The sequence below is a fragment of the Hyposmocoma kahamanoa genome, unplaced genomic scaffold, assembly GCF_003589595.1.
Source record: "Hyposmocoma kahamanoa isolate Upper Pololo Valley unplaced genomic scaffold, ASM358959v1 169, whole genome shotgun sequence".
In the NCBI taxonomy this organism is placed as follows: Eukaryota; Metazoa; Arthropoda; class Insecta; order Lepidoptera; family Cosmopterigidae; genus Hyposmocoma; species Hyposmocoma kahamanoa.
Genome location: NW_020653611.1, coordinates 3,048,283 through 3,066,152, shown reverse-complemented (window position 1 = coordinate 3,066,152; position 17,870 = coordinate 3,048,283). Strand labels below are relative to the sequence as shown.

General features: G+C 36.8%; 1 protein-coding gene across 3 annotated transcripts in view; it reads right to left on the bottom strand.

Annotated features, from left to right (window-relative positions):
* Positions 1 to 17,870, bottom strand: part of LOC113225661 (venom dipeptidyl peptidase 4-like) — a 120,206-nt gene that overhangs the window by 25,340 nt on the left and 76,996 nt on the right. For all 3 annotated transcript variants that reach the window (XM_026458036.1, XM_026458035.1, XM_026458037.1), the window contains exons 3-7: positions 17,460 to 17,784; positions 15,232 to 15,326; positions 13,123 to 13,200; positions 3,694 to 3,958; positions 2,211 to 2,380 (exon numbers count right to left, since the gene is read on the bottom strand). In XM_026458036.1, the coding sequence (XP_026313821.1) occupies positions 2,211 to 2,380; positions 3,694 to 3,958; positions 13,123 to 13,200; positions 15,232 to 15,326; positions 17,460 to 17,784 (933 nt within the window). The remainder of the gene's footprint in view (positions 1 to 2,210; positions 2,381 to 3,693; positions 3,959 to 13,122; positions 13,201 to 15,231; positions 15,327 to 17,459; positions 17,785 to 17,870) is intronic.

The following is a 17,870-nucleotide window of genomic DNA, read 5'->3' as shown; positions in this document are numbered from 1 at the left end:
TTTTTTCTGAGTGTTCGATCTTTGTATTAATAATTATAATTACCTAGAAATGTTACCAGAAAACCACTGTATTCAATAGGTACTCTATATATACCAACGATTTTTTTAAATCTCAATTGAACTAAAAAGAACACGATTTTTTTTTATTTAGAACAATTCGTTTGTAAAAAAGTAAATTCGGAAATAAAGCCTATACGCTTGTCGTTCAATCAAAAAAAGAAGCAATCATCCGCTTAGAGACACGTTTCACGTACGCCACTTTGATTGGTTTCGGCTCAACTCGAAAGACCCATACGCTCGATTGCTGCTTTGTTTTGGGATCGTAACTATAAATCCATGTTTCGTCGCCTGTTACTATGTCCCACACCAAATTTGACGTCGGTCGTTAAATCTGATAAGTATGGCAATACACCAAGTGACGCGATCCGTTTCTTGAGCCTCAGTCAAATTATGTGGGATCGACCGAGAGCACGGATTTTTCATTATTATATTGATTGTATTTAACTCATGCCTGTGCCTACAGATGCCCGAATCTCATGGTATGCCACATGCCTGTCTGTTTCGATCTTACGGCGCATAGCAGTGGACGCGCGACCTTCAAGAAATTCGTCACTGAGATTCATACAAACGCGTTTGAATTCTGCAAACCAGCTATAAATAGTCGTCTTGCATGGTGCTTCATCGCCAAAAGCAGTTCGAAGCCGAGCGAAGCTACGCTGAGCTGTTAAATTACACTTAAAGTCGTAGAAAATCATACTACGAAAATTTTAAACGATTTAAATCCACGGTGATGTAGACAACCAATTTCTAAAATGACGCCACAATGTAAAAACAAGTGACAGTCAGATGAAACAAACTGTATTCTACAGCCAAAGAATTCCATTTTCAAATGTTGTAATTACTTTTTAAATATTGTTTATGTAAGTGGCCAGTTCCAAAAACTTTATACATAGGGCACACCCTATGTATAACTTGTTTTGTCTCTTTTTTTTGTCAAAAATAATTTGTCTTTCAAATTGATAAACGGAAATTCTGTAATTTCTCAAAAACCAATAACGTCATTACACGAAAAAGTTTAGGGAAATTAATAAGTTAAAATTCAAAAAATCATTGTGCAGTGACGTAGCTAGTTCCAACGTGATTTTTTTGCACTATACATTTATGTTAACAAAATGATTATTGATCTTGACAATAAGCACGAGGCGTGTATGCGTTAAGGGTTACTTGTAATGGGAGCGCGCTGTACGCGATTGAGAAGATGACTGTCTAGAACAGCCAGTTTTTTATTCCTCGTATCAGCACTACGCCTATCAGAATATTTCATGATTTCATGAAATCATTTGAGAAAGATTGAGATGCACGAAAGGAGCCTTCCCGTCCAATATATAATATTAGTACACTATTGCTGAGGCCGGTAAGTAAGGGATTGGAGGACGAGTACAAGTTAGAAGGACGAGCGCCAGCGAAATCTTGTATTGATACGAGTCAAGCAGTCCCCGTTCCCGCCGAGGCATGTATAGAAGTTTTCTCAAACAATGTGAGGAAATAATACTCTAGTCTTTTGACTAAAGAGAGGAAGATGTTTAATGGAAAAAGTAAAAAAGATGTATTGGAATGTGTATCTAATACTGTATTTTCGTTATCGCTCTTCTCACTAGCACTCATTTTTGCGACCAAAATACAAAAAAGGCGAAAAAGCAAACGAATACCAAAACAGTTCAGTCAGTTACGTGTTACCGCCTTTTTCTTTTTTTTAAGTAAGCGATAGGTAGGATTTTTAATTCTCGCAATTACGAACACTGGGCACGAAATTGGCTGTATGAGTTTTTCTTTTGCCTGTTTTCATAGTTCATTATAAGTAGGTAGATTTAAAAGTTTAGAGAAGGGGATAGTGATGGATTTTCACACTTACTTTGCAGGCCTTGGCCGGGAAGAAGTCGCGCGGCCCATAGATGACAAGCTTTCCGAATTCGTTTTTTGAAAGTAATGCAAACATTTCCGAGCATGTTTGAGAAAAATACTTTCTGTTGTCTACCGCATCCTGGGCAATAATCGTGAGCGCCTAGGGCCTTGACTAGCAAATCCTTCCACCACGATGGCTAGTATTACAATGTAACGTAAGAAGATAAAAAATGTATGTGTAAGGAAATGAAAAAAATGTTATTCTCCTTAATATAATGTACGTTTTTATTTTATGGATTTCCTCTCACCTTAGGATAGCGAATTTCCTTGTGCTGCGTGTACTGGTAGTAGACCGAGCCGGGTACGCCGTAGTGAGGCACTTTCATGATTCTCACTTCGGTGTCGTTGAAAGTAGCATACGCTAGCTTGGTACCGTCAGCGGAGAACCACATGGCGTTGTTAGAACCGAATACTTCCTCTGTGAATATTGCAAATGTGTTAAATTCTGAAGGTACTTTGGATGAAAATTGGAATTGGCCGCATTTTAAGAGAAGTTCATTCTTGAACCAAATAATTATGCAGATGGTTTAATAAACCACAGTCTGGCACACTGGCCAATAAGTGCTGGGACTTCGACATGCAGCTTAGCAGCAGGTTATTGCTACTAAACATTCACAAGTTTACCATAATATGACAAATTATATAAGGAATACCAGTGGACCTAAACATGAGCCTTGAGGAACTCCGCATGTTGACCATATGTTGACACAAAAGGTTAGTAGCAGTAACCTTCTTAAGAAAGGGATCGTCCAACCTTACCTATTTCTGCCGCCAAGCAGTAATGTCAGCATTACTGCGTTTTGGTTTTGAAGGATAAGGGTGATGATGAAATCACGGTACATGGAACTTGTCAACTTAGGTCTAGATGACGGGCGCAGTGGCATTGCCACGGCAAATGACCATAAAACAAATTAGTTACTTATCCGCTCACACGATTCATGCGTCTCTGGAAGCATACCACACCTAGAGGTGCCGGTAATGATTTTATACCGATTTATCGGATATCGAAGTTATAACAGGTAAAAGAACTAATAGTAATTGCTATTTCGGTAACTACTCTAGCAAACCATAAAGTTTTTAATGCCTGGGTCTGTCATTTAAAAAAAATAAACAACTTCAAAAATACGTCACGACAATCGTGTGTGTTATTGCTTGGGCTGGTGATGTCGGTGTTTATTTATTGAAAATATACCGTAAGTTGCGTTTTTTAAGTTTACCCTGAATATAAATGTTTATAAACTATACTTTAAGGAGTAATTTCATGGTAAACATTAGAACCGCTCAAACGGAATATTATCATATTTACCCAAGTACACCAAAAATTTAATTAGTGCTTTTTAAGTGCAGGATTTGCGGTGTATTACTGCATTTTATTTGAGATGTTTTTGTTGTAGTACGGAGGGTATTTATTTAGCAATGCAGAATAATAATTTTTATTTTTAAAAACTTGTATTTAAACTGAATCCGTTTCTAATTTGCGAAATCAAATAGCCGCCATTTTGCGGTAGGATGAGCGCAGCGCGTGAGCGGATAAATAGCTATTTGGTGCTCGTTGTGACATCTGGTGTACAAATAGGTACTAAATATCCGACTAAGTTTTCTTCTATCGTGATTAGCAGTCCTCTTGAGCTATTGGTCCATACTCTTATTATACTGGTATTACTCGTGTTGTTTTTCTACCGTTACTTAATAAATCTTCGCTATAGAAATTTGTAAAAAAAAAATACTGACCTTCATATACCCAATCAGGTATGCCATTATAAATCACATATTCTTCACCGTTAGTCGTGATTGGAATAGCATCTGCTGATATATTTTCTTTGTAGTAGATATCATTTTTATGAACAAAGGCGAGTGATGTACCGGAAGGACCCCAAATGAAGTTTTGAAGGAAAAAGTCTCTGGTAGCGTTGGCCTCGACAGGAGCAATATGTTCAATTTCACCCGTGAGAGTATTTATGGCGGAGTAGCGCGCCAAGAAGCTGTGTCTGTATTCCTGAAATTGATAGGTTCCTTATTAAAAATAATTTAAAAGGGCTATTAATACCTATACCATAACAATACCATCTTATTCCGTAATGTCAGCAGCGCCAACACGACTGCGCGCGACTTTTGCGAGAAGCGACATAGAAGTTTGAGAATAGCAACATCTTGTTCTTCTGTGTCGCATAACTAACTTAACTAAATTTTAGTAGCCGTAGTAGAGCTCCTTAGAAAGAGTTCCTCAAGGGAAATTCTGCCACCTTACCTATTTCTACCACCGAGCGGTAATGTGAGCATTACTTCTGATGCTGGTGAAAATATAGGCACATAGGACTTGTAAATTTATGTCTCAGGGAGACGGGCGCGGTGGCAGTGCCTTTTAGATCTTTCCGATTTAAAACCTGAGTGGCACTGCAACTGCTATGGACAGGCGTGTCTCTTATCACCAGGCGCACGACTTGTTCGTCCCGTCGCTTGATATCATTAAAAAACACTAAACCTAACACTGCAGATGTTCGTTGGTTAGTTTATAATAATTGACATGACTGAATGTGCCAAAGAATCACACTAATTTATCTAATTTAATACTAGGGAATGCCAGAGCAACGGAATTTAATTCAAAACACCTAGCCCAAATCCAATTTAGAAAAGTTCACTGCTCAAATTGGTCTCAACAATCGAACCTAGACCGCTTTACCCAGCGTCCACAACGCATACCGTGTACGCTAACCTATTGGAAATAAATAGCCCAAGCTTTACTATGTAGCGTATCTAGAAAAATATCGACCGGGTCCAAGGCTTGACAATTACCTTGTCTAACGCCTTAGCAAAATCAAACAAGCGATAAAATACAAAAACTAAAAATATTGAAGTTTCATCTTGTTAAATATATCTGATAAAGAAAATATTTTTTGCTGAAAATAAAACAATAACCAAAATAGCCATAACCTAATCCGAAAACTTTATTGCAAATGAACTAAGACTTTCATTCGTCTTACAAACCAAATCAGATCTCGACAATAACTTGAGGTGCATTCGTGAGTTAAGTTCATTTTCAAGGAGTCTGATATTGTTTACTTTCACATTTATAGTGCACATATAGAATGGCTTATGTGAAACAAAATACTTTTAAACAATTAAGTTTAATCGAATTCGAAGGTTTTCTCTTTTCTCTTTCTTACATATTGGAAATATCTATTTCTTTTTCGGATCTAAATCGAGTTGTATGATAAGTGTCGTTGATTTGGTCAAAGAATACCTTAGTATAGTTACTAAGGTATTCTTGTTCCTTTGTTCCCTACCGAAGCGCAGTATCTTCTGTTTTTTAGCTCTGCACATTTGTGAGCGCAGAATTTTGCAATTTAATCTTTTTGCCATTACTTTAACATGGTGACTTGGACCTCAATTATCTGAGGTCTCGCGAAATTCAAAATTTAATTTATTTACGACTTGTAGAATGGTATTTTTATGCAGGTTTCAAATTACATGCATATAGGTTCAGGCACAGCTGAGTAATTCCGTTCTTAGATTGTGTAGATAATTTGGATGCCGAAAAAGCTTCGCGCGTTCCGCTTCCTGTGCTAGGATTAAGTCAAAATTAAACAATTATTTTTTCTGAAACAGCGATCTAAAAATCAAAATAGTGGTATCTGTTTCTTGTAGCCCATCATCTACCTCCGTAGTGGATGTGTTTCAGCCACCATTACTATTGTTTTTCGAAATGTCAAAGAAATTAAATACGTTATAATCTCAATTATTGTATATGACCGTGCTTATTCCACTCTGGTTAAACTATGAATTCTTGCGATCAATTATGTTCAAGTATATCGGACATTTTACAAGTACAATTTAATTATAGGTTTTTCTCTTTATTAACGCTATTTTTGAAGATTAACGAAACTGAAATGGAGCTGGAGAGGATCTAATTCGAGAACGGTTATAGGAACTTGAATTTACAGCGAAATGCATATACGACATTGTGAAAATCGCGGATCGTAGATAAGACTAGAGGAAGATCGTGGTGACAAGACTACGGGTGACGTATACCCAGTAGAAGGCGAAGTCCGGTTGTAAATCATGATGCTAGTGATGATTATCTACTGTCTTTCAGATCTATCTACGGCACAATCCATATTTAAGGAAGATGTCTCACAACCCTTTGAAAAAGTGTTAGGTTAGATTGCTTATAGGAGACCCTTGTAAATCAGTGAAAACGTATTGATGATAGTATATTGTTGTAATTTATACATTAAGCGTATTAATGCTTAATGCCTTGCTAGTTTGATGAACTTAGATTTTTCGCTGTTTCGCTTTGGCAAAAACAGAATTAGTACTGTATAATAAATAAAGATAATATAATTAATTTACACACAAAGAAAAAAGAAATTTGATTAACACCTGAATAAAGTTAATGTCGTTTCTGTAGCTAATCAGGATTAATCAGGGATAATACGAGACGCTGTTACCTTAGCGCTACGAGTACTCCTTTGGGGTATTGCTTAAGTGCTTCGTTGATAAAAATCTCACGTTCGTGCTTTCTACGTTTTATTTCACTCTGGCTATTAAGCTTAGATTTTTATTAATGCTTTGTGTTTAATGTCACCGTCAGATACCACTGTTCTACACTCGATATAATGTTTGAATTGCTTGTTTGAAAAAGAAATTACTCTTATCAAATGGTGCTTAATGGAATTAATCAATTTCTTAATTGAATCAAACACGAGCCTCCCACTGAGATCGCCGTAACGACAGGGTAGCGCAAGGCTACACACGTCCAGAGATTTCCTGTAATATGGTCACAACATTAAGATTGTATCAACTATTTTTTTTGTAATTAATATAAATTAATCGGGTGATATAATCTTTGTGATTTATTCCACTAAGCTGCACTTGATGATAGAATCAGACATTTTATTGAAGGATGTGTTGTTTTGCATAATTCTACCAATATGTAAAATTAACATTTTCTTGCTATATAGGAGGGCTGCCTTTTGTATTTCGGGATTAGAGAACAATAACAAATATTTATCATAGAAAATCACTTTATTGTTTTTCAAAATATTCCCCATGAAGATCAATATACTTTTGCATGCATTTATACCAATTTCGAAACACTTTTTCCACACTGATTGAAATACCTTCAAAGCATGCGTTTTAAATATTACTTCTTCAGGTGTTAAAAAACGTAGACCTGTTTTTTATGTGCTGGGATAAAAAGAAGTCATTGGGTACCAAATCAAAATTATACGGCAGGTGATCCATGAAACCGACGTTTTAGGCGCTCCAAAATTCACTTGTTTGACCCGATGTGTGAGAGCTCGTATTGCCGTGGTGGAGTATGATCCGTCTCCGGCGATTGGTCCTTTTTATTTCTTCACTGACAACTGGCACACAAACGGTTGCGTACCTTTCAGAATTGACCATTTTACGTTGTTCTAATAGTACAGTTGCGATAGGGGTGTAATGGGGCGCCAGGTACCCGAAATGTGCTGTCAACTGATCCTTCAGGGAGGTGCACAGCGTGGGTATAAGCGGCCTACAACTCTCGCCAGTGGCTCCAAGTAGGTGCGGGTGCACGCAGCGGCCACACCCCGGTAAACCACGTGTTGTACGTGAGCTAAACCTGGTTGAGGAGTCACGCTTGCTCCGGCAGGCAAATCTATTTGTGGACACCTCCGGCAATGTGCACGAAGCCTGGCTTGGTGCAGAAGGCAAACCGCGCTGATAACCAATTGGATTTTGGCTAATGCAGCGAATCAGCAAGGCAATGTTGAGGGCACAAGGCGACAGTTGAGGTCATGAGGAGCTGTCGGCCAGAGACTGCATCCGAACTCACCTCCAGTCGTAGCGGCCTCCCGTTCCACTGGATGTAGGTGAATTAGACGAGTGAGTGCGTCTTTGCTTACGCAACCACTTACGCACTTAAATATATCCCGCGCATATGACTGCTTTTGCTTTATAGTACTCCGAATTAGACTAAGTCCTGCGGCGACAGGTGGCGGTAGGAGGTCGGGTAGTGGTGCACACTCGGCTTTGTCCAAAGCCTGCACGTGGGCGGCTCAAGGAGAGTGGTCGTTTTTGCGCTGAACTGGGGCGACAGCGTGAATTGGGCAGCACCTTGAGTGACGAAGCAGCCCTTTTTAGGGAGGCACTGCTTCCCTCGCTAGTCGGGGAATGGACTAGAAAAGGTGTCCCAAAAAAATGCTCGTCCTACCACTACGGGGGAGTAATAACCGCGGTTACGCTAGCACCCCACTTCTCGCGGTCGAAGATGCAAAATAAAAAAGTTAGTTATAGAATACACATAAAATGGTTTTTGGCGCCTGGAATGTGCGCACATTACTTGACAATAACGACAATATATGCCTGGAAAGGAAAACTGCCATTGTAGCTCGTGTGTGGGCAATGTGAATAGCAATGCGCTAATGCTTCTGACTTTATGTGCACAATACGACCTAACCATTACCAACACTCTATTCAGATTACCAGACAAGTACAAAACGACATGGATGCATCCACGATCCAAGCATTGGCACTTAACTGAATATGCAATCACACGGCGACGAGACATCTGCCAGGTTCACGTTACCCGTATAGTGCGCGGTGCGAACTGTTAAACAGACCACAGGTTGGTTATATCAAAACTGAAATTGCGTCTTCGCCTACCACGCAGGTCTCATAGACTAAGGCCAACATCGGTTGACCTTGGTAGATTGAATAGCCCTGAAACACAGGAGTCATATCAAGCGAAACTGAGAGAGTCGTTAGGAATTTTTAAAGTAAATGAAGGTGATCTGTTGGAGAAATGGCAGTACCTGTCTTCTTCTATATTAAACGTGGCCACTGAAGTTCTAGTGGTCAAAAAAGCGAGTATGTGAAGACTGGTTTGACTAGAATGACAGAGTTTTCAACGTTGGTCGATCAGCCGACCTCGGTCACATAAACTCTATTCCACCTTTGCTGGAGCGTATCGCGTTGGACGAGCCACCGACGCTAACCGAGGTAGTACAAGCCATCACAGAGCAGAAGAACAAAAAATCTGTTTGTGTTGACAACATCCCTGGAGAATTGCTCAAGTATGGAGAAGAGCGGATACATTGTCATATCTGGCAAATGTTTAAGCGTATTTGGAGCGAAGAAAAAGTACCCGCTGACTTTAAGGTGTACCGTATACAGACCCTGTACAAAAATAAGGGGGACCGTTCCGACTGCAACTCTTACCGAGGTATATCACTTCTCTCCGTGCCAGCAAAGGTATTTGCGAGATTCCTCCTGAACCGACTTATGCCAGTATCGGAGGCGTTACTGCCTGAAACTCAATTCGGTTTTCGTCCAAACAGGGGCACCTGTGAAGCAATATTTTCCATACGTCAGCTTCAGGAAAAAAGTCGTGAGCAGGGGCAACCCCTGTATATGTGTTTTCTAGACTTGGAGAAGGCCTTTGACTGTGTGCCACGGGAGGCCTTATGGACTATATTGACAAAGACTGGATGCCCTGAAAAGTTTGTTCGTATGATTCGACTTCTGCATTATAAAATGATCTGTTGTGTAACCGTAAACGGTGAGCAGTCAAGGTCCTTTTCTGTAAGCTGCGGTGTCAAGCAGGTTTGTGTTATCGCTCCAACCTTGTTCGCACTGTACTTTACAGTTGTGGTCGGAGAAGTTTTAGAAAACTCTTCTTGTAGCATAGGTATACGTTTCCGGACAAACGGAGGCATCTTTAACCTATCAAGGTTAAAAGCGAACACCAAAGTTTCCCATGCAATTATCACGGAAATTCTGTATGCTGACGATCTATGCTTCGTATCAAACACTCCTCAAGGACTTCAGACCTTGTTGTCAGATCTTCATGAAGCCTGTTTCCGATTCGGTCTAAAAATTAGTGTGTCCAAAACTGAAGTTATGGCAATGGACCTGCAAGGTATCAACACGTCGATTGAGATATTACTTGGTGAGATGAAGCTGAAGCAGGTGGAGAAGTTTAAGTACTTAGACAGCACTATCACATCAATGTGCGACCTTGATTCCGAAATAAACCACCATATTGCATTAGCAGCGTCCGCTTACGGATCTCAGGTTGTCCACAAAGATATCCGTCTACTCAGCGATTGTACTCCCTAACCTTCTCTATTCTTCCGAGACATGGGTTCTATACCGCCGTCATATACGCACGTTAGATAGATTCCACATTAAGTGCCTGCGAAACATTCTTAACATCAAGTGGTCGGATCGGGTAAGAAACACCGATGTGCTTAGCCGGGCGAATGTCTTCGGCATTGAGGGATATTTAATGCGGCGTCAGCTACGTTGGTGTGGACACGTCTCGCGCATGTCTGAATCGAGAGTTGCGAAGCATATTTTCGTTTCTGAACTCCAGAATGGCAAACAACCGCGGCTCTAATTCTAAACAATAGCAGTCGCTGTAGCCGAAATCGGCTAGGACATAAAAACACACACACACAGTTGCGATATGTCCAGTTTTTTCCTGAAAAAACAGGTGACTATTTTCGTTGGAATGCTCGAATGGGCTCATCTTGAAAGACCCATACAGTCGACTGCTGTTTACTTTCGGGCTCATACGCGTAGAATCACCAATTGGGACCTATTACGATATGATAGACGTCTTTGAAGCAACGCGATCGTTTATTTTATCATTTCTTTCGACCTATCGACATGAGCCTTATTTTTAGCGGTTGTCAAATTATGTGGTATCTAACGCGAATAAATATTTTTGATGGCCAAATAGTCATGCAATATTGAATAAAAATCTCACGATAGGTCTCATGATAATATTGCAGTATCTGTTGAAGCACAGCATCAATGTTTTCCGGAATAACAACCCATTTTGGACGATCTTCACGAAATTCCTCTTTGAGTGAACTACGGCCTCGATTGAATTACGGCAACTATCGATAAACACCAGCTCTTGTTGAAGCTTCATCGTCAAAAGTCGAATTAAGATCATTATGGAGTCTTGTTGAGTTAATCCACGTCGAAAGTTGTAATAAATAATCGTACGAAAATGTTTACGACTTAATTCCATTTTTTGACCGAGATGGATTTTTCTAATTATTTTAAACGACACAAATAATGATCGAATGTCAAAATGTTTGAATACTATTGCCACCAAAAATGTCAAACTATACGATAGAGATGTGGATTGCCAGATCATTAGGGTTACCAAATCCTGAAATATAAAAAGCAACCCTCGTAGAAGGCTCGATTAGCCTTCTGTGGTAAAACTTATTTTAAGTTTTATTTTTAAATGTAATTAAATTTAGAATTGAAATAAATAGCTCTATTTATAAGATTCATAGACACACACTATACATGGTTAAAAATATATATAAAATACGAGTCTAATTCATACGAAACATTAATCATATTCAAAAGACGTAAAATTATATGGTTCATAACAATGACAATATAACTTATACCTGTTAAAGTAGATTAATCATAAATCATTCAAATCTGATAAGAACATTCTAACACAGTAGTTATTATCTTAAGTATTTGATTAAATTGATACGAAGTGTTTTAACACCAAAGTTTTTGGCTATACCTATCCACTTCAAAGTAAGCCGTGTCGCAATTCTCTTTTCTGGTATAAATTTTTATATTTTTATATTTTTATATTTTTATGGTACTAATAAAGATGTGTTATTTCAATAATCTGACATGGGCCGTCTTAAATCCTGAAATAGTAACTTTTACTGGGGTCTAAATCGCGTATATTTGTTTTTTACATGTTTTTTCAGACAAACCAACGTTTCGTTGTCATTCAATATTTTACAAAACATATGTGACGTAAATTGGAATGGTCCTTGCTAAATTAAAAACAACAAGTAAATTTTAGTTCGTTTGTGGTGAGAGCGCCGACGGGACATCCTTCCACCTTCATGAAGAAAGACTTGGCCGAAGGGTGTCCTAAATCGGCGATTCCGTGGCCGGTTACCTGACACCAGATTGCGCCACACATCGCTGACAAATGCAATACGTGTAGATTAGTTATTTAGTTTATTTTATTGTCATATTATATTATATGTTAGTCCTTAAGGTACATATTATATGGGTCATGTGGCCTGGAATAAATGTCTAAATAAAAATGAAATAAATTAATTAATTAATTAATAACTTTTGTAACTATAGTGAAGAATAGAGTGGTTTGCATATATTATATATTGCAATACTGATAAACATAGCTGGTTATGACTGTACTATCTCAGTCAGCCGTGATTATGCGATCTGTAAAGGTGGGTCCACATTTGTGACGTTTCAAAACACATGTGTGAACGGTTTTTGTCACGCGGACAAATTACATGACTTATGTCCTTGCCACAGAACCAAGAGTTTTAGAACAGATGGAAATAAACAGGGGTTTTATAATAAATGAACTATTGAATTTTGCATCTGATGTTGCAAAATTCAAAGGTGACCTTTTATTATGGGTACCTACTTTCGGGTTTCAACAATAGCAACACTGGGGGTAGAGGGGTATAAATGCACCAACTGTCTTGAACGAGCTCATCGAGGGTCGAGTAATCAACAGCCCCTGAGGATGCCTTGTGGAGAGGCGAAACACGTGTCGGGTATATTTTTGGTGGTGGTTTGTGACTGTAGTTGCGCTTCTGCTATTTATTTTATTAATTTTATTAAAACTAACTGCATAAAAACATATTCAACATAAGCGCAACTGTTTTGCACGATTTAACATTCACTGGGTTCACGGAATAGCAAATTAATTTACTTACATTTTTATTGACTTATGTCCACATTAAACTTAAGTACCTATGTCTTAAATTGACGCTTGCAATGCAAAAGATACTCATTAAGAGTATCTTTTGCATTGCAAGCGTCAATTTATTAAGTTTGCAAGCATTGTTTTAAGAGTGTCTTATCTATTTATTTATTTATTAAATGGACAACAAAACAGATAACAATCAAATTACATTAATAAGATCTATAATATAAGTTCTGTACTAGATTGTAACCCTATTTATGTTGACACATCATTGTAATGTAACAAGAAAGATTGAAGAACTGTTCATAATTTGCTAATAATTTACTTACTTTAATCTATTATACCCACTTATTTTAAATACAAAGCGAAATGGGTTTGGGTGAATACTAATAATTTGGGTTTTTTTTATAATCAACATGAAATATGAAAGATCATACCGGTTCGACGTTGTATGCCAGGACCACATTGCTTTGATCTGGTGATAGAGATGTCACTCGAGATGACTGCTGGAGAATCTGAAATTATTAAAAAGATAACAGGTAAATAGAGACTAAACATATAGTATTATAAGACAAGAATGGTAACTCCATACAACCATAGAAGCGCGGTATTTATGTGTGTTGCCTTACGGAAACACGCCATTTGAATTTTTGTAAGAAGTTATAGTCATAGTATAATCAGACAAATATGGTAACTCTATACCAATGTAGCAGCTTGGCTTGTATTTGTGGGTACTCCCCTCGTGCCGTAATAATCTCGCGATGCACTGCTTGTCTCGCGCGCCCTTCATTATTATGCGAACGTGTGCGATTTTTATGAAGTCGATTCAAATGTGTGAGAATTAGAATGTTCAGAATCATTGTTTGAACTGATAAAAAAGATGTTACATGTAGTTAGAGTACAACAGTTCATACACATGTCGAATGTACAATGTTTTATGATTACAATTAGTCATTAAGCTCAAACAATTAAAATACAATACAATTCAAAATGTCAACAAGCTAAACACAGACTTAAAAAATTTAAAATATGACATAACTATCAACGTCAACAACTTAAACATAGAAGTCAAAATGAAATAATTAAATACATTATATAACTATCAATTAAAAAATTTTAAAATAAAGTTTGTCTGATTCACAACATAACGATGTTTATAATTAATTTAATCATTAATGTATTCATTTATTCACCGATATCCTTATAATAGCGACCGAGTGAAAAAAGTATGTCAATGGAGATGAAAAGTATGTATGTACTCAATTATTAAAATTTGTCGCTTAATTAAATAGTCAGATATTGCGTAGTACGCCTTCATAAGTAATAGCTCCTTAAGTTTAAAACTAAAATCTACAGTTTTTACCGTGTCCCTTAATTATTCTGTGTATACGATGTAACGATTTTTTGTATCGATTGAAAACAAATTTTTGCGTAAATCGATTCGACATTAAAGTGAATCGGAACCTGTTTCTGATCCCCTGCTGAAACTTAAAGCTAATCCTATTTTATATTGGTCTGCAGGAAAAGTAGTTCGGCAACATCTAAGTACAATAAGTCGGCGATATTTGGACATCTTAACGTCTTTCCATACAGGTCAATATCACTATAAATAAAAGTCGCAACCAAGGCCGAAACGGCTGTCAAAAATTATTACATTTTTACCAAAATAATTGTGAACTTAGAACAAAACTCGTAACCTTAGAATTCCGCTCATTACACTTTTTAATTCCGGTTTTAACTGACTTCAAAAAAGGAGGAGGTTTGCAATTGGACTGTTTTTTTATATGTATGTTACGCGATAATGCCGGCATTTGTGAACCGATTTTGATGATTCTTTTTTTAATAAAAAGAGTTTACCTCAGTATTGCTCCCATTTAAATTTGAAGAAAATATTCCACCTCTAAGAGTGGCAAACTAGGGAATGAATCCGGTTTCACGCATTTTCCGGTAACCGATTTCAATAAAACTTCACAAATAGATGTAACTCTACGAACTTTTGAAGTCGGTTTTTTTATTTAACTCTTATTTGTTATCGAAATATAAGTAAATACTTACACTGTCTACATTTTACAATAAATCATCAACAAACATCTTTTAAATTATATAAAGTCAATATTATCGTCGGATTATTTGGCATCAACAATTTCGGCAAATATTGAGTTTGGAATATAGGGCATTTTGGATCTCAATACTTAGTTATTAAGAGTTACTTTATATTTAGAACACAAGAACGTGAGACCAAATAAATATATTCTTTTTCAAAACTTGCTCGTAAAAATATCAAAAACAATAATTCGTTTGATATAATAAAACCACATTTGATTGATGTCAAAACTACTTTTATCACTCGAAAGTAATAAAAATAATATAAACTTCATGAAACAAATTACATTAGAAACATTAAATATTGTAACTCAATTTGAGTATAAAACTCTCTCCTGAAAAATTGTCATTTTGCAGATGTGGCCTTATTACAACCAAAAGGTGCGAAGTTATCAATTTTGAGTAATGTCTTTCAACTGATATAATAAAAAAGAATCTTTTACCTGAGAGGAGTTGGCAACCAATACTATCGGCGAGTCTGTATCCACATTGTACAGGAGGAGGCCATCGTTCAGACTTCTGTATAACACTTTGTTTCCTGTAATTGAATTGCAAAAATATTTATTATCTATCAAAAACAATTTAATTCGTTTGTGGTGAGAGCGCCGACCGATTATGTATCAACCTTCATGAAGAAATTTTGGCCGAAGAGTCTCGTCTACCGGCGATTCCGAGGTAAGGTAATCTAGGCAAATAAAGTCCAGTGTATGATAAGGCCCGGATCCTAAAAGTATTTTTAAATTCATTTTAACGGCACGATACTATGCGCACGTTTAGAACGGACCAATATGAATGAATGAATGAATGAAATATTGAGTTTATACATTTTGTGAGACCAGCAGATTAAATTTAATTGAAGATAGCAAATGGACAGTTCGAAGAACTGCAGCCACGCTCTTCGTCGCGACCGGTAGTTGACGCTCGCCACAGTAATTATCAAAGGCAACAAAAAGTAAGTTTAAACTTGACTTAATCGTGATTTGTACTTACTGTTTTTAAATGTTAATAAAACATTCAACTTCAATATTTGCACTTTGGTTTTGTTTTATTTGCAAAAACATCGAATTGTGTTATAGGCAAAAATAGTTTGGGCTTTATTGGTATTTAATAAAGCCCAAAGTGAGGGTTTTTTAAAAATACTACAATAAAGTATAAATTACTACAAAAACACTAAAAATTTTTATGTCTATATATTTAATCATACGAAAAATTGGATTTGGCGTTTGGTTGGTCTTATTTGCCCAGGGTACTGTATAACACGTCGCCTATACAAGTAAGTACAATTATTCGTGTAAATTAATTTGTTTTCATATTATACATATTATATTTCATTACATGTCTTGCATATATTATATGCGTCATAGTTGCCTGATTCAAATAAATAAATAAAAACTGTGTTACTACATTAATGATGTATGTCCTTATTAAGAAGTTCCATGTAACGTTGTAGAGTTAAAGGTCAACGAAACAAAATGTACGTAGCTTTATTCCCTGGTTACACGAAACCTTGAAAAAATGGTTCACGCTCTCATAAAAAGTTGCTTCTATAGTCGCAACATTTATTTTAATTTCGCATAAACATATATTTTCTTAAAACGTAATGCAAAAATGGTGGAGAACGAAAATCACTGAAGAAAATTTTGTGTGAAAAGTATTACTATATTTAGAGAGATGAGCTCTATGAACGTTTTATTTAAAACTTGAATAGCATTAACTACATTCCAAAATGAAAAAACGCTTCCTAAATAAATGTTGCTTAATCAAAATGGTCCAGAAATAGTTCCTGGAAGAAGCCTTGTTGCGACCCCATAATGCGAAATATGTATAGTCTCGGGGTAAGTTTTGAAACGACATTTTATGCGACCATAGTAGACGCAGTAGACCGTAGATCCATTCCAGGAATAAGCTTATTGAGTAAAGGATCTACAGTGAGGTCAAATTTTCTGATGAATAAAAAAATAGTTTTTATTATTAAATACTCGACACTACGTCTGCTCGAATTACAATTTTTCCCGTACTAATACGGTTCATGGACACTGGCTTTACATCAGAATTTATTTTTTTACTAACGAAATTAAAGCTTTTTTAACAGTGTATATCTTATACTACACGTTAATATAAAAAAATCATTGGTATATCTAACGTACCTATTGAACACAGCGGTTTTCGTGTAAAATTTTGAAGCAAATTTGTGTTTTCTTTTCTATCGTAAAAATTTTTAGGTATACTCATTGACTTACAATTATATGGACGTCGGGTTCGCGCTAAAAAGTGTCCGAACTTATAGGGCGTTAAAATCGTATACAGAGCGTCATTCACGCTTTAGTCTTCGTTTGTTCGACTGACAGCGAAGCAAGCGAAATTAGACAGTACTGCGATGACATTACAATTTAAATTCAACGTTTTAGCTTTTTCATATTCCTTTACATGTCACTACGTTTACATAGGTTGACTTGGGACATTTTTTTCGTGGTTTTTGTATTAGACCCGTCGTCCATTTATTTGTAAGTCAATGAGTATACTGTTTAACGTACCTATGCATATTCTCAATTTTACTATATATCTTTTTCAAACAGATGGATTCAACACTGTCACTGTTAACCAAGTAAGGTTTGGCTTCAGTATTTTAGTGTACGATCATAATTCAAAAACCCAATTGATAACAACTTACCTGAAATCCAGGTGCCATTAAATGAAGTTGGTGCAAAAACACCGTTGATAACATCTTCCAGATCTATTAAATCTGTTGGTGGATCAGTGACCGGAAGCTCAGTAGTTGTTGTACTTGATGTAGTACTCGATGTAGTAGACAAAGTAGTAGTCGATGGTGTTGTTACGGGCGTCGGTCCGTCTGTCGTGGTTTGTTCATCGGCGTCTCCACCCTCATTTCCAGACAGTACAACAACTAGGGCAACCACTGCACCAATCACCGCTAGCATTGCAATAAATCCAATAGTATACTTTAACTTGTTACTCTTCTTCGTCGTGACTAGAATCTGCAATATTAAAAATATAATTAATCAATTGATTTCTTCTTCGTACGAAATGTATATTTCTTAAAGCTCTGCGAAATATACTTGGA